Below are 25,367 nucleotides of genomic sequence, written 5' to 3'. Positions count from 1 at the left end.
CACCGTTTACCTTTTGTTCAGCCTGTTCCCTTCCCACTCCCTTCTCTGCTGGGAAAACGGCTGCTCTGGTCAGGGCCCCAGCTAAAACGTTTACTATTCTGCAAAGCCTTCCCTGCCCCCAGTACAACTAAAGCCCAGGAGTTCTCACAGGACTTTGTATAAACATTTATTTGGCAGTGATCACACCCCAAAATTATTTAAGTTCTTTTATTCTTATCCGTATATAGCCCCTGGCGTACAGCAGGCATTTAATAAATGCTCACTAAATGGATTAGGAACCCAGTGATAGGACACTCTATTTTCAGGGTACTCGTAATAAAAGCAGGAAGTAGAACCTAATGAAAGAGAGTCACTTGAAGGACTGAGCTTGAATGCTGACAGTGCTTCTCTTCTTCCTCTTTCTCATATTCCCCCAGACTCCAAAAATCAGAAGCCCTTATCCCTGAAGTTGATAACAGGTGTTGGCATCATGAAACTGACCTGCAATGAATGTTATGGATAATTAGCTTGACCCTCTGAGGAGGCGCTGGCCGCCACAAAGACAAGTCTGGGAATCCAAATAAATCTCTAACTGGGTGAATGAACAGTGGAAGGGGGTATCATCATGCACAGAACCTGTTGGTACTCATTGTCCAATTCAAGTTACTACCCCACCCTGCCTCTACCTGCGTACACCACTCCATGCCACCCAAAAATAGTCTGCTGAAGGATCGACCACTACTTGGAGTGGCATTCTTTAGCAGCACACACCCATCCACCAGCAGATGCACTGGTGAGCAGCTGCAGCAGAGAGAGACATGCGCTAGTCAACCCTGAGCAGAGAATGGAGAAGTGTCACGGACCTTCTTTCCTTAAAAATTTATTTTAGTTGGAATTATATAAATAGAACCAAGAATGTCATTCTTTCTGCCTAAGAAATTTGAGCTGACAGTCAAAAGTACAGATACACATGCATTTATAATTCTAGAACTAATAGCTAAGAAGCCAAGAAGGCAAATAAACATTGGCTGAAATGAATGTTAGTCTACGGTTTTATTTGCCCAAATCAGAACTAAAAATAACTCAGGAGAAGGAGGAATACAGTATCTATTTTAAAATAACTGCAAATTAAGGAATAATTTAACCCTAATCTAGCTGGGCACTACCATAGTTTCAATACCATAAAGAAAGTTATGGAGGAAAATATGAAAAAAAGAAAACATAAATGTCATTCATAATACCATCATATTTACAAAGGTAATACAATGTATCTTAAAACAGTGAAACACTTATGTGGAGAAAGAAACAAGTTAAAGGGAACTCTGAGGAGGGAGGGGATATAAAAAACACGGTCAAGACAGGAACTAAATAGAACTCCCCCAGTCGCAGCTTCCCCCAACACTACCTCCATCTCTACCCTTCCACCTCCAAATTGTTAACTGACATCAATAGGAGAAGGAAGGAAGAATCTGGTAAGCTAAACACAGTGGCAGAATTTAAAGAACATTTATTTGTAAAATCAAGAAAAGCAAAGCCTAACAAATTCTGAGCTAAGCACATTATGCCCTCTATTCTAAGAGAAAGAACATTCACATTTTACAACCTAGAATGTTTCTGACAGAACAGCAGGCATCTTGACATAAGGTCAAAAGGAAAGTACACCCATGTGGAAGCTGCCCTAAATCAATCAGGCAAATGGCTCTGAAAACAATAAATGTTAAGAAAAAGGCATGTCACAGGGCAGCCTCCAAAGTCAACTCTATCAAATGGCATCAATGGTCAAGCGTGAAGAGTTAAGAAGTATAAATTCTAAATATGTTAATGGCTCAATTAGCTATTAATGAAAGTTTTACATTATCAAATGTTCCAATTATCTGAAGCGCACTCCCTTTACGAGTGAAAGCTCTTAGTAAGCGTGCAGGTTGGAGTCTGCGTGTACTTACATGTATGATCTCCCCCACCTCCTCCTCCCACGCTCCCACTGCCTTACACTGTAAGTTCCGTCAGGGCTCTTATCTCTTTTATCCACTGCTGTATTCTCAGAAGCTATAACAGCACTTGACACATGGTAGAAGCTCATTTGTCAAACAAATGAATCCTGCTTCTGTCTGGGAAACCAACAAACCAAATAATTTAGAATTTTGCCCAGATTAAGAATAAGGAGTGAGGATCTTCTATAAATGAAGAGCCGTCTTCATGACAACATACTGTGGCAGAACAGAGACCCTCTTTGCTTCTTATGATTGCCGGCTGTACTATCAGGAAATGGAACACAACAGAAGGGCCACGCATTAAATGATGTGCTATACTGATTGCACTATTTTCTACGCTCTTACCAGTTTTATTTTAGAGGAAAGATTTTCTGGCAATTTTGTTTTTAGTTGATTTGTTTCCTTGAATGTCGGTGGAAATCCACTCAGGAAAGCCAAATCTTGCATTAGCACTAACCCAGGAACTTCTTTATCTGTGGTCTAAAATAAGAGGGGGAAAAACACAACTCATTCTCCACATCATAAGGCTTGTGAAAGCTCACAGCTGAGAAAACTAGTAGAGATCTATTGCATCCTATAAGTTTCAAAATAAGAATGTTAAGAGCACTCAGATCAACATTCATTAATATGTACTTATAAGCTAGCCTTAGAGGAAAAGTAAACAGTAAAAAGCCTCTCAAAGTAAAACAGTTTTATTACTCATACTTTTATTCTAGTCACAGCAAAAATACAATTCATTTGAAATAACATACCAAGTAGCCCCTCCAAACTGTCTGCTTGCTGATTCCTTTAAACATTCCAGTGTAGGCATCTTCAACTACAATAGAGAATACAATAAACAAGCATATTTTTAATGAATACTTACCTACAATGTCTGCCAGGACACTGTACAAAGCTGTTGGGAGCTGTTCAAGTAGTATAATACATGGTCTCAAAAAGAGGTAGTTGGGGGAGACGAAATTAACCCGTCCAACAAAAGGGGAACAATGTAAATCGGTGTACAATTAAATGTTAAATTTTGCAATACTGAAGGAGAGATTCATGCGGGCAGCAGAAACATGCAGGAGCAAACATCAACATGTTTAATTAAAAAAAAAAAGAATTGTTTGAATAGAGCAAAGTATTTGGCAGTGATGAGTACTAGATAAAAAAGGGTAACCAGAAGGGAGCCACTGAAAGCCAGGCCAGTGGCATTTAGATGAACAGCAGGCAGCTACTGCAGATTCTAGGGTAGCTTAGGAGTCACGGTGAATTCCTAAGATTCATCAGGCAATGCTGAATAGGGCAGATTAAGTTGGGGGTGGGGAGCGGGGGGAATGAGACGTCATGACACAGCCCAACTGAGAGAGAGTTCTAAAGTGATGGGGACAAATCAGATCAGCAAGCTTGCTGCTGACATTCAAGGATCGTGGAAAACAGAAGAGAAGTCAGAAGGCTGTAATTCTGATCTTCAAAATGGGTACACAAGGTAGGTTCTGCAAACTGTACCCTGGCAAGATGGATGCCAATCCTGGGCAAGAGTCTCAAATGCACCATAAAAATATAGTTGGTGCTGGGGCCGGCCCCGTGGCTTAGCGGTTAAGTGCACGCGCTCTGCTACTGGCGGCCCGGGTTCGGATCCCGGGCGCGCACCGACGCACTGCTTGTCCGGCCATGCTGAGGCCGCGTTCCACATACAGCAACTAGAAGGATGTGCAACTGTGACATACAACTATCTCCTGGGGCTTTGGGGGGAAAGAAAAAAGGAGGAGGATTGGCAATAGATGTTAGCTCAGAGCTGGTCTTCCTCAGCAAAAAGAGGAGGATTAGCATGGATGTTAGCTCAGAGCTGATCTTCCTCACAAAAAAAAAAAAATACATATATATATAGTTGGTGAGCACTGGAGAAAAGAAAGCCTTCGCAATAAACTGTTTCTCTTAAAAGGATGCACTGAGCGCTAAGAGTAGGAGTTCATGATGAAGAACTCTATCAGATACACACCTCTGTCTGTCTCTGTCTCTCTTTCTCTCCATTGATATGGTGGGTTCTACACTGGTTGATCAGAGAATTCTAACGGACGCAGTACATGTATTTGTATGTAATCTCAGCAACGTACTAACAACATCTCATGTCATCTTTATGGACAAAACGGAGACATACTGGCTAGATCTCACGTTAGGTGGATTATAACCAATTCTGCCCAGAGAGTGCGAATTATAAAGCCACAATCACGAAGAGGGAGGTTTTAGAAGTCTGCCATAGGTTCTGTCTTGTTCAACTCTCCATCCAGGTTTTGGAGGATACAGAAGGCAGGCTTGCAAAACGTGTGGATTTACACGAAGCTGATAGAGGCTATTATCCTGGATTAGAGACTAAGGGTTCCTCAAAGTTCTCACTATTTGGAGCAATGAGTCAAATCTAGCAAAATAAAATCTCCCACAAAGTTAAGATGTTTAACTTGGCACCAAAACCCAACTACATGAGCAAAAGTTAAAAGAGGGATTTGAGCATTAGTGCATATAAATTTTTTTTTTTAAAAGACGTAGGAGTTTTAGTCAACAGTGAGTTCAGTATGAGTCAACAGTGTGCTGTGGTCATACTGAAATTCAACTGCATTGTTGTGCTTTTAATCAGAAGTAGAGTGCTTAGAATAAGAAAGGTGATATTCCCCAACACCGACCCATCAGGAGACCCTCGGTGGACCGTCAAAATGTTCAGAATCCAACCACTTCTCGACACCACGCTGATCCAAGCCACCTTCCCATTTGCCTGAATTATTGTAACTTTTGCCCCTCCTCAGTCTATTCCCACCACAGCAGCCAGACTGATCCTTTTGGAACGTAAGTCAGATCACATTACTCCTCTACTCAAAACCCTCCAACGATTCCTTGTCGCACTCCTTGTCATGTGCCACATAACGACATTTTGGTCAATGATGGACCACATATACCACAGTGGTCCCATGAGATTAGTACCATATAGCCTAGGTATGTAGTAAGCTATACTACCTAGGTTTGTGTAAGTACACTCTATGATGTTCACCGTTGTGCGACACATTTCTTAGAACATATCCCTGTCATTAAGCAATGTGTGACTATATAGCCAAAGTCCTTGTCATGACTAGCAAGACCCACACCATTTGGTCCCCAGTTACTTCTCTAGGCTCATCTCTTGCCCCCTCTCCCTTGTTCACTCTATTCCAGCCACACGGGCCTCCCTGTTCTTTTTCAAACATGCCAGACATACTCCTGCCTCAGAGCCTTTGCACTGGCTATACCACTTACCTGAATCACTCCTTCCCCATATATTCATGTTAGCTTCATGAAGGCTCTCTCACCTTCTTCAAATTTTCACTCAAAAATCACCTTCTCAGTCGGTCTGCCCCTACCACTCGACTGCCCCTGCTCAATTTTTCTCTACAGGACTTATCATCTACAAACTATACAATTTACTTATATGTTGTATTTATTGTCTGTCTCCCTCTGCCAAGATGTAAACTTGATGAGGGAAGAAATTTCTGTCCATCTGTTCACTGCTGCATCTTCAGCACTGAAAACAGTACCTGGCACATAGTATGCACTCAATAAACACTTGTTGAAAGAACAGTCCAGCTCTCTTTGTAGAGTGAACCACACTGAAATAGAATGTTCAATTCCAGATGACACACTAAAAGTAACAGAAACTAAAACTCATTCTGAGAAGAGAAAACTAGGACACAGACAAACCTCTAAGAGACAGCTAAAGGAACAAGAATGAAAAGAAATGTCACATGGGAGAGGGATTACATTAGTTCTGTAGGATCTCAAGGGATACACAATTAACCAACGTGAGAAAGCACTCTGTAATTCCTTGTAAAAGTCAAGGTGGTCCAGAGGTAAAATGAACTGTCACAGGAGGAGATTCATTTCCTATACAACAAAGGGGATAAGCTTGACGGGAAAAACCACTTTGCGGAGGAGACCCAGGCCCAGCCACAGGGCTGGATCATGTGACTGTTGAAGTCCTGTCCAATCAGTAGTGTCTAGGGCACAAGTGACGGGGTAGGGTAATCAGAAGAGAGGCAAAAATGACACCAATCAGAAGGGAAAAAAGTCAACAGATCTTGATGATTAACTGGGAAGAGGTTAAATGAGATAAACGAAATGTCAAATATAGCTACAAATTCTTTTTTTTTTTTTTATAATTTTATTTATTTATTTTTTTCCCCCAAAGCCCCAGGAGATAGTTGTATGTCATAGCTGCACATCCTTCTACTTGCTGTACGTGGGACGCGGCCTCAGCATGGCCGGAGAAGCGGTACGTCGGTGCGCGCCCGGGATCCGAACCCAGGCCGCCAGCAGCGGAGCACACACACTTAACCGCTAAGCCACGGGGCCGGCCCTATGGCTACAAATTCTTAAATCTAGACGGATTGGCAGTCCACGGCCAAAATCTAGCCACTGCCTGTTTTAGTACAGTCCAAGCTAAGAACAGTTTTGCCATTTTAAAATGGTTAAATGTTAAATGCATATATAAATACTTATATAACATCCACCATTTTGCCTCTTGGCCCACAAAGCCTAAAATATTTATTCTCTGGTCCTTGAAGAAAGAATTTGGCAATCCCTGACCTAGATAACTGAGGATGATAGAGAATTTGTGGCCCGCTAGAAACATAAGCTCCAAAAGGCAGGAATGTGTCTTTTTTGTTGTCTGCTGTTTCTCTGTTACCTAGAACAACCACCCACTCAGAGCAGTGGCTCCACAAATCTTTACTGAATGAATGAATTAGGAAATAGGACAGTCAAATAGAAACTCAAGTGGAATTCAAAAATAGTGTTTAGAAGACTATAGTTTAATATAGATTTTATTTATATCAAAATTTACAATCTTGTAGTCTTTGCTATGTTACAAAATTAGTAGAGGGAAATCCAAGATTCAATCCATAGATGTTATATCTGAGTTATACTGTAATTATTAACATAATGTCATGCCTTTTTCTCTTCAGGTAAAATGTTATCAGAGTACCTTAATTTAAGGAAACTCTAATTTTAAAAACAAACAAAGCTAAATTTAGCCAAAAAAAAAATCAGATAATTTGTTATAATTTATCAGAGATTATCCCTTTATTTTCCCTATATATTTAAAATATAACAAAGAGAAAAACATAAGTCACTTATACAAAATAGTTCAGAGACAGATCTATAGTGTGAAGAGAGAGATATATGTACTTGGAAAGTTACAATTTCCTTTCAAATTACAAATAACTTATTAAGTACCAGGAAGTGAGGACTATGTTAGACACTGTCCAGGACACAAACTGGTGAGTGGTACGGTTTCTGCTCAATGAAGGAATTAGATGAGAACACCATAAACTCTTGTGCAATCAAAAACTAAGTTGTGAACTAAGCTACAAGTACTACAGGGATGTAGAAATGTAACAATAGATAAAATCTTTGTGAATGTACTAGTCTGGGATCCTCATGGAGACAGAACCTGAGATGGGGTTGGAAAGCACAGGAGAAGGGCTAGGAGAGGAAGAGGAACGGGAGGGGCAGCACCACATATGTGTGAAGACACTGACAGCCTTGAGGAGATGCAAGGAGGGCAGGCATGTGGGCAATTAAAGCTGAATCCTAAACACCAGGAAGGGGAGTTTGTATGTATGCGAAAAACAAACATATACTACTATATTCTTCTCCTCAAAAAGGGAGTGAACTGGGGGGCTGGCCCAGTGGCGTAGTGTTTAAGTTCACGCACTCTGGGTTCTGTGGCCCAGGCTTCAGAGGTTCGAATCCCAGGCACGGACTGACACACTACTTGTCAAGCCATGCTGTGGCGTCATCCCACATACAAAATAGAGGAAGATGGGCAAAGATGTTAGCTCAGAGCCAATCTTCCTCAGCAAAAAAAGAGGAACACTGACAACAGACGTTGGCTCAAGGCCAATCTTCCTCATCAAAAAAAAAAGGGGGGAGGGTGAACCAAGAAAATCAGAGTTTTCCGATTTGTTTACTGTTGTGTGCTGGACAGACTGGAGAAGAACTTTACAGGTAGGCAGAGCAGCGAGGTGTCTATTACTGGAGGCTGTGTGAAGGAATTCGCTCTGGTGTAGAAGAAATGAGATGAGTAAGAAAGGTAAGAATCTAAGAGTCATGTGCAAAAAGTGAAAGCAGGTCGTAGGATAAGGTTAATTATTAGTTACGGAGGTAGAAAGAACAGGTCGAAGATAGTTCCAAAGATTTAAGCTGGGAGGTATGACATTAGAAGAACGAGAACTTGAGAAGGGGACTCAATGTTGTAAAGGGGACAGGACAGTTTTCACTTCACACAGGGGAAAACATAGAGGCTCCAAGCAGAGACGCTAGTGCAGAGGAAGGAGAGACAGGAGGCTAGAGGAGACGCAGGCGTGGGGCTCAGCAGCTCAGTGGCCAAGTAGGAGGATGGGATCTCTAAGGATGCAGCTGCAGTTTTATGCCAGGAATTACAATTTTAATTCTATTATCTGGCCAAGTCTACTGTACAATAGAACCAGATGTTTCAGAATGTAAACTATGAAAGCTCCAGGGATGTTCTGCCCAAACTGTAGAAAACAACCTTGCCGCGGAGTTATATGATAAAAATAAATAAATAAGCAACCACAATACCTCAGAGCCAAGAGAATGAGGTAAATGTGAGTACCAAGGTTAAGGTCCTGACCACAGCACAGAAAGGCCTGTGTATTACCCAGAGTAAATATATGCAATCCTTTTCTGAGGTTAGGGCTGAAATACAATGGAAGCTCTGTTGCTTCTCTTTTAATGCTTTCAGTTTACCAAGGATTTCTTTAAAATTGAACCACTTCTGCTCTATTCAGAATTTTGTTATTCAAACATCCGATGTTAACATGATTTTAAAATACCCACAGGAAGATCTTACCGTTCTTAGTACTGTCGAAAACAACAACTGAGACATTAGTGGAAGGGTTTTTCGGTTTTGCAACATTGAATATGTCACTGGCAGAATGAAAAGGAGGGTGAAGAGCTGGCAGGTCCTTCAGGGTGATGTTGGCCGGCAGGGCTGGGTCCAGGACCAGCATCGGCACCTTAATGCAGTGTGTCAGCAAACACTCCAACTGCTGCTCACTGCAGAGAGACACCAACATGCTCTCAGCTACGTTCTTGAAATCTTAATCAACATAAAAAGCTTGTTAATACTACTAAACTTTCCAGGTGTTTTTCTGTATCCTACAAAAAATTATAATCTTTTAATGAACAAGGAATTTTATCTCAAGAATATATACATTTAGTAGGTTAGCAAGTATGATATAAAATTACTGAACAAGTGCAACTCTAAAGCTAGAGTTTTCACGCTCCTATAAATAAGATTGCCACCAAAATTTACTAACTCAAAGGTGAACAAGAAATTAAGCATTTCATTACTAGTGTTTTAAAGATTATTCATAATTCCAGTGAAGCCCATTATCAGGCAGACTAGAAAGTAGGTAAATTCTGGTTAAGAGAGTATCATCTTACCAGACACACTTTACCAATGCCAATTAGAATACAATTAAATATATTGGATATGACACAACACCAACAAAAACAAAAGCAAATGTGACAAGGTTCTAAGATAAATTTATGAGACATTTCTATCTAAACATAAGAAATACCTAGAATAAACATATCACCTGAATAAACAAATGGGGAAAGGACACAGCGAGAGAATTCCCAAAGTGGGCGCTATGACTAGTCAAACAGTATATAAAATTGTCCAACCTCACTAATAAAGAAATGCAAAAGAAAACAATCAAGATTACACTTTGTTTACTAAATTAGCTCCCCTCAAAAAATGATAACTCTATGCCAGTGCAGGTATAGTACACCTATTCCTCTCAAACATTGCTGGTGTCACTGCAAATGGCTATTCCCCATTTCCTCTTTGGAAAAGCAATTTGGTAATACAGTCATGCGCATAATGACATTTCAGTCAATGATGGACCACGTATACAACAGTGGTCCCATAAGATGAGTACCATATAGCCTGGGTATGTAGTAGGCTACACCACCTAGGTTTGTGTAAGTACACTCTATATGTTCGCACAACGACAAAATTGCCTAATGACACATTTCTCAGTACATACCCCATTGTTAAGTGATGTGTGATTGTATACACATAGATTATGTATATACATATGTATAGACAGATTATGTATACATATATACTTATTCAGACCCGTAAAAACATACATATGCTTCTTCCTCAGTAGTTTACTTCCAGGAATCTAGTCCAAGTAGAAGAGAAATAAAATAGGAAAAACAAACAAACCCACACACAGAAAATGCCATGGACCCAAATATAATATCACAAAATATTTACAATAGTGAAAATACAGAAGTACCCAACATTTAGTACATTATAGTACAGTTTTAAGAAGCATGAAGATAACTTATCAACATAGAAATATCTAAAATTACATAAAATTTAAAAAGGAGGATACAAAATTGCAGATTATAGATTATAAATATAAAAACATGCATGAAAAGGGAATAATAAAATGATCAGAGTTGTTGCATGAGGGCCACAGAATTATGTGAGTTTGTTCTTTCACTTTCCTCTCAACTTTTCTGTAATGTTGCATCATTACTTTAAATAATTTAAAAGTCATTTAAAAATCACAGTATTAACAGTAGCATATTTATAAATAAATACGTATAATTAACATAAGGAGATGATTCAGAAGGTACTTCTGGATCTCAAAATTCCTCAGGCTCATTTCTATGAATAACTCTTTTATTTTAAGTCTAATGGTTAAGTGGGGAAGTGGCAGTTAGCAGAGATTTCCGCTTGTCAGTGAGACAGTCTTGTTTTAAGGACCTGTCAGAGTCAGGCATGATCTGAACCAAGATAGATACATCTGATTCTTGTCACTGGGCTAAATTCCCTTCCCAAGGCTTTAAATATAAGACATACAACTATGACAGGTTTTAAACAGAAGAAAGTATATACTGAACACATAATTAAATGATTGATAGATATAAACTCTATAAATAAAAACACTGGGTTTAAGTTAGAGTTTAAATGGACCAAGAGAACAGTACACCAAGACAGATTAAGGGAAACGATAGAGAAGAAAGCCTTCCCTAAGCCATCCAGAGACGATAAAGCTTTGGCAAGCCACCACCCACATAACCAGAGTTCTCAGTCAACTATGCCTTTGGCCCTGCAAAATTTCCCATCTAATGGACGCATTTAATTTGGGGGTCAAAAATGAGCAGAAGAGGGATTGAACAGGAGCAGTAGGGTAAATACAAAATAATGTGCACCCAATAAAAACAAGTGAGAACCTGTAAGTTTCACTTCAATCCTTCAATTTTTATTCCTGAGAGGAAACTCAAAATGCTTACCTCTTCTTGGTTGGTTCCGTTGTGTTTTTCCCAAGGATTTCTCTAATGAAAGCAAATATATTTCATTACATTTGCATGGACTAGTGCTAGCCCTAAATGTGAATAAGAGGTAACTTATAACACGGATTTTCTTGGTTACTCCACTGGAACTAACCAGTAGGTTAGGTTATGTAATGGAGCATACATAAAAAGGAGCATACTATAATGCTCATTACATTTAAGATGCATAATAAATTATATTTCAATGAAATATGATCAACAAATATTATCACGTACCTCCCACGGTAATCACGACAGTTTACTTAAAATATGAGCTTTTACATTTTACTAGTAAAACATGGTACCAGGCTGTCAAAGTCGTTTTCATGCACTGGGAAGGTCTTATATCCTCTGACACGGAGAGAAAGAGACAGTGTGTTGCAGTATAACATAGCTAATGACCTGCAACCAGGGTGCACCCATAACATTTACACAGAAGCGAACAAGGAAGTTCTCAGCAAATACTCCTGAGCAATCAAAGGGGAAGTTACATCAGCCAGATCCCTAGCTCTGAAGGCTCTCCCGAAGCTCACTGCACCTTTCCCAGATAAAGTCAATAAAATGATCAAAATTCCCTATTAAAAGAAATTACCAAGATTTCTAGTTCCATAGTGCATTACTTGATATTAAAAGAGATAAAGGGAATACACTTTTTACTGCCTTTATCAAATGGAAAAAGTTAAGTCTGTAAGGCCTGTTTTATTTTTCAAGGGAATAATGGGGTCTTACAGTGAAGCTATTTTGCATAATAAAACTTCATTTCATGATATCACAGCTGGGACTCAGGTTGGGTGAGTGGGAAACCTAGGGTTCCTTTGGGAGGCTCCTCCACCTTGAGGAGGAGCCCCTGGGAGAGCAAGGCACCACTAGAGCACCACCGTCATAAAATGGCATCTAAGGAGGAGAGGCCAAGGATCTCACCCAAGTCGCTGAATCCTCCTTAAGCATCAAGAAACAAGGGCTGGACACATGACTGTCAAAATCCGGTAATGGCATGAATTGGAGATGAAGATTTTTGCTTGGACAGCATTGTGAACATCACCTTACCCTTCTGAAATGTACTGCTACTTGTACTCATACAACTTTTTGTTTTGTTATTAAAAAAAATCAGTCTTACCTCATTGCTTTCTGCTCCTCCTCCATCTGCTCTCTGACTTGCTGTAGTTCCTTCAGTAGTTCAAGATCTGTGCCATTCACCCAGGTGTAAACCACGTCGATGGGCATGGGCAGACAGAGCCTAGGGTAAACCCACAAGTCCTCCAGCTTATTTGCATTTTTCCAATATATTTGGGAATAAGAGTTTAACAGAGTTTAAACTTAGAGGTTATGAAAAAATCAGTGAAAAGGGAACCCAGCCATGATGTATATCACAGAATTGCATGTTTTCAAACTAGAGCTGGGGGACTAACATTTATTGAGAACCTTTTCTGTGAGTTGCATTATGCTAGTCACTTCACGCACTTTGCATCACTTGATCCTCACAACCACCTTGTAAAGAGGCTGCTATCGCTCCACTTTCAAGATTATCGGGGAGTTCTTGGAAGCTCAGTTTAAACTGCTACATTCTTAGTTTAGCAAATGAGGGAGGCGGGATGCAAATGCAGTCAAACGTAGGAAAGAAATTAGAAGCTAAACAAAATCACCAACAAAGAGTTATCCAACAGTGCACGGTGAAGACCTAGCCATATATAACGCTGCAGCTTTCTGTTCCCTGCTGCCCCCAAGCCCAGCCTCTCCCAATCCTCCGTGCCCTGCTCTGCTTTTCCTTTTTTTCACAGCACTTTTCACCTTTCTAACATATGAAATAATTAACTTGTTACCTACACTGGTAATTATATGTATCCCTCCCCAGAATGTAAGCTCCAAGAAGGCAGGAAACTTTCCTGTTCTGTTCCCTGAAGTACCCGACCGATTAGAATGCCTGGCACACAGGAGCTCAGTTAAGTATTTGTTGAATGAGTCAATGATTTATATGAGACACTGGCACAGAAGACCTTCCCGAACCTGCTCGATTTTTTCCTTATTATCTTATCTTCAAAATAAAGAGTCAGGCAGGTTTTTAATTCTCAAGCATCCTGTCTAAGCCTCATCTTAGTGCTTCTGTTCATGTTTTATCTCAGCTGAAAGCTTTCTTCCCCTTTCTTTCATCAACTTACCAAAACCCTACCCATCTTTCAGGGCCTGCTCTGGACCTATCACAGGAGTTTATAGTGACATATGACATATACTTTGGATGATTCTGTTTCAAGCCTGGTCTTTTCCAAGAAATGGTACAGTTTTTTTTTTGGGCCAGGGACCAAAGCTTACCCCCCTCTTCTCTCCCTCATAGGCTAGCACAGGATCAGGCCCGCAGCAGGTGAAGGACTCCAAAGACTAACCCGAGCATCACGTCTTTGCTTTTGGCTGCAATCGTATTACTCAGTGCAGGGTTAATTATCTCATGGGAAAATACATGCAGTTTTGGTGGATAAAACTTTCAAATTATGAAAGGAAAAAAGTAAATAGTAGAAGTGACAACAACTTTAAGCTTAAAAGTAGGTGAGATGACTGGACAAAAGAAGTGTTTATCCACTGGTTGAATAAATATTTATTGAGCACTTGGTATATGCTAGGCATTGTTCTAGGGGCTGGGGACTCAGCAGTAAATAAAACAAAGCCCAGATCTGTGCCTTTGTGGAGCTTACATTCTAGAAAGGTGCAGACAGGAAATAAACCAAATAAATAAAGTCAGACGACATTAAATGTTATGAAGAAAACAAAGCAGAAAGTGAGGATGCCAAGTGTGTCCATGCGGAGATCAGTTTTACATAGGGAGATCAGAGATGGTCTCACCGGAAGTCGGCATTTCAGCAAGATGTAAAGGAAGTGAGGAAGCAAGCCATGTGGGTAACTGGGGGGCGAATGGTCCAGAGAAAGGGAACACCATGTGCAAATGCCCTGAGGCAGACACTCATATGACATGGTCATGGAACTAGAGGCCAGTGTGACAGAGACAATGAAAGCAAAGGAAAGAGCATAAGAAGAAAGGAGGGTCAAAGAGGTACCAGGGGACCCAGAGCTTCATGGGAAAACGAGGAATCACCTCATACTCAGGCATGTGTGATAGCTGAGAAGCTACCAACCCTCCTGTCAAGGTTCAGCCCTGCCTGCAGAATAAAATCTAAACTCCTTCATAATCTGCACCTCATGCTCTAAACACTCTAATTGTGCACCCTTACCCAAACAGGATAAGAATTCGCAGGCTTCTGTGCCTCTGAACATGCTTCTCCCTCTGCCTAGAATATTCTTCCTTGCATTCTTCTTTTAACCACTTCCTCCTTCCCCAATCGCCCTCTTCCCTCACCTCCTACAGAGAGAATGCACTGTTAACACGCAGCTTCACTGTATTTTGTACTCTAAGGAATCCTTAGCACACTGCGTTGTACTACTTTTATCCATGACTGTCTTCCACTAGATGGAGTACCTCCAGGGCAGATGTGGTATCATGCATTCTGTGCCCTGCTTCATTAATTATTTCCTCTCTTGCCTATATCTTCAGGCTCTCTCTCCCACTGTAACAGTATGCAAAAGATTCCTCATCTAGGTTTTTCTGCATTTATCTATATCAATGGTTCTGAAACATCAGCAGGCACCAGAGTCACCTGCAGGACTTGCTAAACAGATTGCTAGGCTCCATTCTCAGAGTTTCTGGTTCATGAGGAGTGGGGCCCCAGAATTTGCATTTCTAACAAGTTGCCAAGTAATGCTGATGCTACTGTTCTGGAAACTCACTTTGGGAACTGCTGATTTATATGTTATAGTTCACATTTTTAAGTTTAAAATAAATAAATAAATAAAACTTTCCCCACTAGAATGCCAGTTCTGTATGAGGTCAATGAGTTCCTCTTGTTCATCACTACATACCTGGGAACAGTGCCTGGTTCATGAGTGGGGTTTAATATATACATGTTGGCTAAATAACTATTATTAGTTCAATCCCTCAACATATACACATCAGTCTTTTCCATTTAAAAAAATGCCTCATGTTACCCACATGTAAATTATCCACCTCACTCCCAAATTCTCAGGTAGTCTATGCTTAGACTAAAAAAAAATTTTTTTAAACTGCTTAAGTGGGCCGGCCCCGTGGCTTAGCGGTTAAGTGCGCGCGCTCCGCTGCTGGCGGCCCAGGTTCGGACACCGGGCACGCACCGACACACCGCTTCTCCGGCCACGCTGAGGCCGCGTCCCACATACAGCAACTAGAAGGATGTGCAACTGTGATGTATAACTATCTACTGGGGCTTTGGGGGAAAAAAAAGGAGGAGGATTGGCAATAGATGTTAGCTCAGAGCTGGTCTTCCTCAGCAAAAAGAGGAGGATTAGCATGGATGTTAGCTGAGGGCTGATCTTCCTCACACGCACACAAAAATAAATAAAAAAATAAAAAAAATAAATAAGTAAATAAATAAATAAATAAAAACTGCTTAAGTGACATTTTAAAAAGAAAAGGTTTTCAAAAAGGGGAAGAAAAAGAATTGCACATTCCAAAGCTTTCCTGTAAAAGCAAGCATCTGCTATTAAAGATTTTTTGATAGAACCAAGAGATATCCATACACGTTCAATTAAGGAAAACAATGTTAAGTATATAAATGCATTCATGTCCTGGCTCTTCTAATAAGACTGTATTACACGATCAATTTAACTCTCTGGTGTTAAACTGACGACCCAAAGGAGATCGTGTGATCTGCTCCAGGTCAATGAGTCAGTTGTTTTTCTACTCTTAGACATGGTCACAGTGAGTTCGAGTCTTTCGTTCTAACCACGAGACCACTATCTTAGTTCCCAGATGAGAAGAAAGCCTTTATCTTAGAGCTGAAGACTAAATAAGTCACCTATGACTCAGAACCAAAGCCACGGTGACAGTGACACAACTTTTATTTTAATCAGTTAAGTGACTATAAAGGCATTTAATAGTCCACTTGGTTCTACATTCTATAAAGTAGGTAAGAAAACTTAGAACTTAAATAGTATCTTAGAACCAAAGAGTTAGAAGAGATTTTACACTATATCTAGTAGCTACATTTTAGAGATGACAAAATGGAGCCCCAGACTGACCTAACGCCTCACATCTGGTAGCAGTAAATAATTTACATATTCACTCACTACTGACACAGAGAATGGGATTTTTTATTTCACTCAGGGCAAACAACATTAAAAAGACTTGCAGAAAAACTAGCAAAACAATGAAAACTTCCCATAAACATTACAGGATTTTAAAATATATTATAACATGTGATATGTTATATATGATCCATTTACTTGTCATTATCAAAATTTGGCAATTTTGACATATTACTACATAAAAATCAAACTATATTTTAACGCAATTTAAAATTAAGAGGAGAAATATTTAACACACATACAAAAAAATTCTTCAGAAAGAGAACAAGAGTGATTAAAACTGCTGACCTCAATATCTGGTTTCCTAAGCTAACTTGCCTTCTAAAGTTTTGAAGCTTCTTCAGGGCAGGGATTTACACAACTGTGCACCATGGGCACCTAGCACAGCATAAGGCACAGCAGGTTGAGTAGGTACTCAATAAATCTCTGAGTAAAAAAAAATATAATCCACTTTGAGCTTAAGAAAATCAGCATTGCGGGCCGGCCCCGTGGCTTAGCGGTTAAGTGCGCGTGCTCCGCTACTGGAGGCCCGGGTTTGGGTCCCGGGCGCGCACCGACGCATCACTTCTCCGGCCATGCTGAGGCCGCGTCCCACATACAGCAACTAGAAGGATGTGCAACTACGACATACAACTATCTACTGGGGCTTTGGGGGAAAAAAAAAAAAGGAGGAGGATTGGCAATAGATGTTAGCTCAGAGCCAGTCTTCCTCAGCAAAAAAAAAAAGGGGAGGATTAGCATGGATGTTAGCTCAGGGCTGATCTTCCTCACAAAAAAAAAAAAAATAGAAAATCAGCATTGCTAAAATGAAAATTAGGGAAGTAGGAAAATTATATTTCATTAAGAATCTGTTAATATTGGGGACAGCCCCATGGCTTAGCAGTTAAGTGCCCGCGCTCCGCTACTGGCAGCCCGAGTTTGGATCCCGGGTGCACACCGGCACACCACTTCTCCAGCCATGCTGAGGCAGCGTCCTGCATACAGCAACTAGAAGGATGCGCAACTACGACATGCAACTATCTACTGGGGTTTTGGGGAAAAAAAGGAGGAGGATTGGCAATAGATGTTAGCTCAGAGCCGGTCTTCCTCAGCAAAAAGAGGAGGATTAGCATGGATGTTAGCTCAGGGCTGATCTTCCTTACCAAAAAAAAAAAAAAAAAAAAGAATCTGTGAATCTGTTAATGCAGTAGAACTCAAAGTGTGGTCACTGGACCAGCAGTTTCAGTATCACCAGTCAACTTGTTGGAAATGAAAATTCTCTGAGCCCCTCTGAGACCCACAGACTCAGACCACTCTGGGGGTGGGGAGAAACAGTATTTTCTCAAGCCCTCCATGGGATTCTGCTGCACATTCATTTGAGAACTGCTACAGTAAGGAAACAGTTCTCAAACTTTTTGGTCTCTGAACACTTCACACTCTTAAACATTACTAAGGACCCCAAAAAACTTTTGTTTATAAGTTATAACTATCCACATTTGCTATATTCGAAAATAAAACAGACATTTAACAATATTTAATTCATTTTAAAACAAAAATAAAGGCCTTCACATGAATACTTTTTTTAATGAAAATAATATTTTCCAAAACAACAAAAAAATGTAGTGAGAAGAGAGGCATTGTTTTACATTTCTGCAAATCTCTTTAATGACATAGTATAAGAAAGCAAGCATCTCACATCTTCTGTATTCAATCTGTTCCCATATATGGTTTTGGTTGTAGTGTACGAGGAAAACCAGGCTCACAAGAGATATGTAGTTGGAAAGGGGAGGAGCCTTTAACAGCCTTTTCAAATAATAGTGGATATTCTTCTTTGATTCTACACCAAAATAAGTGGTAATTTCTTAAAAATTAGTTGCAATGTGGAATCTGAAACCACATTAATGAACTTTCGGTGCTTTTACATTAAAATCCATTGGTCTTTCTTGCTGTGAATGGCTCTTTTACCTATGCAAGATTCTGTAACACTAAGGTATTGGTTATCTGGAAAATAACAGCTTACTGAGTTACACAGAGCTGCGAAATGGTGACACATTTCCTTAACATTCTTATATAACATTGTGGGAGATCAAAATTTGGCCACCCTGAAATATGTCTCTTTACCTTGATTATTTTCTCTGATGGACATTCGACCTCCCCCACTAACTGCCTAAAGGAATTTAACTCTGGGTATGGACAGACTGGCAGGGTCCTCACTAAGCCCATTCTTTTCAAAGTTCTGTTTACCAAATATTTACATTTGTTAAGGTATCTCCCTCTGTGTGCTGGGAGGCGGGGGTGGGGTGGATGGGGGGGTGGGATGGCCTTGTCTCTGGAAACTCTTATCAGTACGGAAGAAGACTTAAATGTACATATTCTTGATTACTATAATTCCTGTCTCTCCGGCCACATTATCTATAAGTGGGTCTGCAAAGCATTCTCTGACAAACATTTACATTTCCCTCTCCATGTAAATTGTCTTCTTCCCCTCTGAAATCCCAAAACACCACCCACCCCCAACATCTTCCTTTGTCTTTAGCTGAAGATAGTATTTAAGACAACAATCTCTGCCATTGTGTTGAGAAACTCAGTGTCCCTGGTTTCTCCCATGTATACATGTTACTAAACTTGGTATTATATTTCCTGCTAACCTGTCTTGTTAATTATTTGGCTAGCCATAAGAACCTTAAGGGAAAGGGCAGGGGGGGATTCTCCCTCTTCCCACACACATTAACAAATGTGACTTTTTGCATAATGCCATAAATCTAATCAGAGAAATCTTTACAATATTGTGAAGCTGTTTAAGCTCCCAGTGGTGGAAACAAGTTTTCTAAAATTCTGATTTTCACTTGAAAGCTCAAATTTTATCATTGGCAACAAATACTATTATTTGTTTTCCTTTAAGGAACAGGATCGCTTTGTTCACCGTCAAGAAAATGCCTGCCGGGCCGGCCCGGTGGCACATGCAGTTAGGTGCGCACACTCCGCTGCGGTGGCCTGGGGTTTGCCGGTTCGGATCCCAGGTGCGCACCAACGCACTGCTTGTCAAGCCATGCTGTGGTGGCGTCCCATATAAAGTGGAGGAAGATGGACATGGATGTTAGCCCAGGGCTAGTCTTCCTTAGCAAAAAAAAAAAAGAAAATGCCTGCCAATACATGGAAGATAAACCAACACACGAACAGATATAACTGTTTGGTGGTTACCAGGGGCTAGGGGGGTGGGGGGGTAGAGGGATGCACTCATATGGTGACTGATAAACAATAACGTACAACAAAAATTTCACAATAAGAAGATGCCTACCAAATAACTAAGTCTGAGTAATCACACTGCCATTTGTCCTTTCAAGTTCTAACAACGGTGCTCCACAAAACAGAACAGCTAGCTCAGGCTGCAAGTGAAACAATCACAAGAGCTTTTCCTCAAGACAATCCCCATGCAGTCAGGTGCTTTACGGGTGCTTACCTTTTCATCCACAGAACGTTAAAAAGATGTATACTCAAAGGGTCAAGATATAATCAAATTAATAATTTTTACTGCTCATCATGAACATTTTTAAGGGAAACTAGGTTTTTCTTCCTCCCCTGCAAATATGTGGTGGTGAAGAATACAACGATTCATGCTAAGGTGTACCAATTTTACCCACCACTGCTTTTACATCATCAGTGCAAATGTCAACAGTAAAAAAGGCAAATAAGGGCCACCCCGGTGGCCTAGTGGTTAAGTTCGTGTGCTCACTTCGGCAGCCGGGGGTTCACGGGTTCAGATCCCAGGCATGGACCTATGCACCCCTCATCAAGCCATGCTCTGGTGGCGTCCCATATACAAAGTATGGGAATTGGCACAGATGTTAGCTCAGGGACCATCTTCCACAAGCAAAAAAAAAAAAAAGAGGAAGATTGGCAACAGATGTTAGCCCAGGACCAATCTTCCTCACCAAAAAAAAGGCAAATAACACCTTAGTATTGTGATAAGAATAGTTCTGATTTCCCAGACCCCAGGGTCTTTGAAAACTGCTGTTTTAAGAGAGTCTAAGAGAAAGATCTAGAGTTTCCCTACTTCTCTAGCTCCTTGCTTACAAGCTCTCTCTCCTACTAGAGCATAAAATTCTTTACAGCAGATAATCATACCTCAGTGTCTAAAATAGAGTAAGGCTCAAAGATTCAATCTTCTTTGAAAAAGCAAATTCAGGGATTCATTCATATGCGGGGCACTTTAAGGACCAAAGCAAAGAGTAAAGCTTTAGGTCAACTCAAGGAATCCCACAGCCCTTCTTCACTGCGTACATCTAATTAGCACAGTTATTTTAAAAACTACTTATTTAATAGAAACCACACAGGCACTCATAACGAGTGAACGGAGGGACAAAGAAGTGCTTCTAAGTGGGGGACAAGGGCTCCAGAGGAATTGGTGGTACAGTCTAGAGGTTCTCACAACACTGTCAAGGTGCGCCAATTGACACCAATTATTGCTTGTAGTTTCATTAGGTTTTCTGATTCAGGGAGAGTAAAGGGAAGGATTTATGGGACCTCTCCTCAGGGAAAAATGGACAGTCCGGATCAAGACAGGTTTCCAGTTATGGCCTCTGACATTTAGACCAAGGTCTTTTGTGAGGTTAACTACCTTGTTAGCTACCCTACATTTGCTTTGGTCACCTCCTGCTCCTTGCCCTGTAGTGATAAGCTGTGTGCCATTACAATGGAAAGAAGAGTCAATAGATACTGTACAAAGTGAATAAATCAAAAAGGAGAGAATTCTTGTTTATTTTTGAAAGTTAGAATGATGATCACCAGAAGAATCCAAAACAAAAATTCATTAACAGTGGTTCCTCTGGGTCAGGGGAAATTCAGAAAGGAACAGAAATAGGCTTTATTTTTATTTTTACATATTGCTTGAAATGTTTTCAACCACACACATATATTGCTTTTATGATATAAAACAATATAAGTAGTTTTATAGACAAAAACCAAAAAGAGCCTGTGTGATTCATTTTAGCTGTAGGAAGGAAAGGAAGATGCTGGAAAAGATTGCTTCCACTCTGAGGTCTGTCTTGTGAGGGGAAAAAAAAATCTCCAAGGAAAAGAAAGGTTGAAGGCAGTATTCAAGAGTGACTGCACCAAGAAGCTTGGCCTTAAGGAGAAAAAGACCCAATCTGTGAGGTTGTTTGCTCCTCCTCACAGTGAGACAGCAAGATATGGTGACCACAGGGGCAGGTGGTGGTCCCGTTCTGGTGGCTACCATGGGAATGGCCTGGCTAACAGAGTGAAGTCAACAGAAGAATACTGACCAGGGCTCAGAACTGGCTGCAGAGTAGTGTCCTGGTTTCCTCATCCTACAGAGGGATGGAATTACCCTTATCTCACAGAACTGGGGCAAGAATAAAATGAGATCATGTAACTTAAAGTACTCAATAAACTGCAAGGCAGGATTACTCTTAGGGAATCAGATTTTTCTTCCATAAAACGTGAGGATAGGCTACAAGGTTCCTTCGGATGGGCGTGGCCTTGAACAAGTTAAACCATATCTACAATTTGGAAAGACCCCTTCAAATGTCATATTTAAAGCATAGGTTATTTCATGACTCATCATTTAAATCCAAATAAGCTACTCTCCAAATGTGACTCTTCTCACCGATTCTGAAAGGACTTTCCAGCAATATTGTCTCTGTAGGAATCAAATAAAACGTGGTATTGATCCCGGCTCCATTCCAGAACCACCTAGGAAAAAAAATAAAAGAAAAAGAAACAATGTTTTCTTTGGATCAAATACTAAGAGTATATGATTTTCATTTCATTTCTTTTTAATTTCATTAAGAATTGCTAAAGGAGCAGGTTAAGCAATGAAAATTCATCCATTCACTCAGTGCCTGCCACATACACAGACACTGTACTCAATCCAGATGAACAAGCTACAATATAAGGATAGTTATATAGATATATAAATAAAAGCTATAGTTCCTGGCCTGTGGAAGGAGGAGGGAAATCAAAAAGATTTAAAAGGATGCAATATGAGAATTGGGTCTTGGAGAACGAGTTTACCAGGTAGGAAGAAAGAGACAGTGCCAGAAGAGCATGCTCAAAGGTTGAGAAGCAGCAAGGGCGAGTTATTTGAGAGCAACTGTGTAGTTGGCTTTGGTTGGAGCACAGACAGTAGTGACTGGAGAGTAATGGGGCTGCGAAAGGAAGCTGGGCCCTCTGTGATGTGCCTTGTATGCCATGGGAAGTGGGGGCACTGAAGGATTTTAAGGCAGCTACATGATGTATCCAAAACTTGGGAAAGACTCTTCTCACAGCACAGAAGAACACAAGCTAAAACAGAAGAGACTGACACGATATGGGGAATGATGACCTTACTACCTGCTGTCCAGCTGACGATCTTGGTAAATATTTCAGGAGAAAATGGAAGGCTTTAGATAGAAGATCCCTCATGTTTGCATCCCAAATCTATAAACCTACCCATACATACGTCCCATTTTCTTCTTCACTCCCTTTACTATGGAGGAAGTGTCCCTTCTTGCAAACATCCCATCTTTGTCCATTTGCTCTGGATCTCATCAACTCATCTTCTCAAGACCTTGCCTCCTTTCTCTTTTCCTCTGAATACGATTATTCCCATCAGCATATAAACATATTCCAGTATCTCAGGAAAACCTTCCCTTCACTCCACACCCCCCTCCAGCTAGTCCCTCTACTCTAAATTCTCTGTCCCTTTCAAGTACAAATATCTTTACAGAGTCACCTCCCACTCCAATATCACTTCTGCCCTCACCATTTCAGTGGACTAACCAAGGCCTTCATGTTGTCATATCCAGTGACGCTTTCCTGATCTCTCCCTTACTCAATTGGTAGCGGTTGTCCAGTTCCTCCTTGTTGAACCACTTTCTTGGTTTTCCTCCCATTACTCTGGGTGACTCCTTTTCAGTTTCCTTTGCCAGGTCATCCTCTTCTATGTGGCCTTTAACTGTGTCCTTTCATTCTATTCCTCTTCCTGGAATGCCCTCCTTACTGCCAAGGCTTCTTCCAGCTTCCTCTTCCACAAACCCTAGGATGTTTGTGTCATGTAGCCCTGCTACATTCAGATGGCTCTGGGAGCCCCAGTCACTTAGATTTCATTCCAGCCAGCAGAAAGGAGAGAAAGGAAAAGATATGCCCCTCCTTTAGGAGACTTCTTGGAAGCTGCACCTAGCACTTCTGTTTCCACTTGCCAGAACATGGTCACGTGATATCTGCCTACAGGGAAGTCTCACAGACCTATGTGCCCAGCTGCAATTACTCATTTCCTTCCGTAGCATTTAGGTTTTTCAAGATCTGGCCTCTGCTTACCTTTACAACCTCACTTCACTGGATACTTCATAAGTACTGCAAATTCAACTAAAAATTCTCCCACTCAGTGTACTGATTTAAAAACAACTGATTTTAAAATGTATTGATTTAAAAACTGAGGATCTAATGTGCCTTGTACTAGGTTTACAAAGAGAAATAAGCTAAGTTCCCTGACCTTCCAGGAACTATAGCTGATTATTTTTAATAGAGAATTTTACTGCCAGCTACATCTGCATTGAAGAAGGAGCACTTGACTCTTTCTAGGAAGATGCCAACAAGACTTCCCTGAAGAAGCAGTGCTAGCAGTCTTAAAGTATGAACAGGAGTCTGCTGGCAGTTCAGCTGGGGAACAGGGGGTGTGTTAGAGGGAATTTCTACCAGACTGGATGGGGGAGTGAAGAAGAGGAAGAAAATCAAGGATGATTGATAGGTTTTTCCGTATTTCTAGTATGAGTGACTGAACAGACAGTGGGGCCACTTACTGACAGAGGAGGAACAGGTGTAGTGGGGATGAGAGCTGGTGGGAGTCAAGGGTTCCATGTTAGCCATGGTGCATTTGAGGTTGCACGTGCATACAACTGGCCTCTCCAACTGACTTGCAAATTCCAACAGGAGGGGGAATGAACTATACCTTTCGTATCTCACACAGCACCAAACCCAATGGCAGGCACACAGCTATAAAATGCTATCTACTTAATAATATAATTGTAATGATTTGTATCAACTTAGTGAGCTCAAACAGAAGTGCTTCTCCATCAATATCCCTGTGTAGTTTGTAAAAGGACAACCAGTGTATCTATTATTTTTGTAAAACAAACCACAAAAAATAAAGCTCAATATCTCTGTTCTTGGCTGCCGGGGTTACCCAGAGGTGGAGAGAAAACATCAGAGAGGGCACACTTGACAAATGGCTGAGAAACGCTGATGTGCTGTATGTTGACAGAAAACACAACGTCCCTTCTTTCATGAGATAAAGTAATCTCACCATCTCCAAACCACTTTGATGTATTAGAAAGAACAACAGCAGCAAAGTGTCCTTATCTAAGACATTTAAGAACATTCCTACTAGTCAGAGTTTTGCACACTTAGATCTCAGGGGAGGTAGCAGGAATGCAGGGTTATGACTCTGGGAATGCAGGTTTTCATCCAGCTCTGTCACTTGACCTTGAACAAGTTATTTAGTCTCTTTGGGCTATTTCTTCAACTGTAAAATGAAGGAGGTCTGAGCAAATCATCTTTGAAATCCCTTCCAGTCCTAAAAGTATATCACTAAAGGAGGTACAGAGCTGTGTGGCTGACACGGTGTGACTGCCCTGGTTTCTTCCCTGTGCTCACATGTCAACTCCAATAGGACACTGTGTCTCTTCTTGTCTTCAGCCTCCTCTGGGTCTCTTGTCCCTGGTCTTAACCCCATCAACATTTAAACCCCATTCTCTTCCATCATAACCATTTCCTTTTTCTGCTTAAGCCCAACTGTCAACAAGACACTATTACGGAAATCTTGCCAAATTCTTTTTTAAGAGAATGAGTAATGTGCTAAATGAGAGATCAAAA

The 25,367-nt window shown here is 40.7% G+C and overlaps 1 protein-coding gene across 1 annotated transcript in view; it reads right to left on the bottom strand.

Moving 5' to 3' along the window:
* Nucleotides 1-25,367, bottom strand: part of GNPTAB (N-acetylglucosamine-1-phosphate transferase subunits alpha and beta) — a 76,584-nt gene that overhangs the window by 27,234 nt on the left and 23,983 nt on the right. Inside the window, 6 exon segments of the mRNA XM_058568557.1 lie at nucleotides 2,316-2,450; nucleotides 2,723-2,787; nucleotides 8,848-9,053; nucleotides 11,316-11,357; nucleotides 12,472-12,591; nucleotides 22,123-22,208. Of these exon segments, the coding sequence (XP_058424540.1) occupies nucleotides 2,316-2,450; nucleotides 2,723-2,787; nucleotides 8,848-9,053; nucleotides 11,316-11,357; nucleotides 12,472-12,591; nucleotides 22,123-22,208 (654 nt within the window).

Source organism: Diceros bicornis, chromosome 25 (assembly GCF_020826845.1).
Source record: "Diceros bicornis minor isolate mBicDic1 chromosome 25, mDicBic1.mat.cur, whole genome shotgun sequence".
Taxonomy (NCBI): Eukaryota; Metazoa; Chordata; class Mammalia; order Perissodactyla; family Rhinocerotidae; genus Diceros; species Diceros bicornis.
The sequence above is the reverse complement of the archived record's forward strand: the minus strand, read 5'-3'. Positions and strand labels throughout refer to the sequence as shown.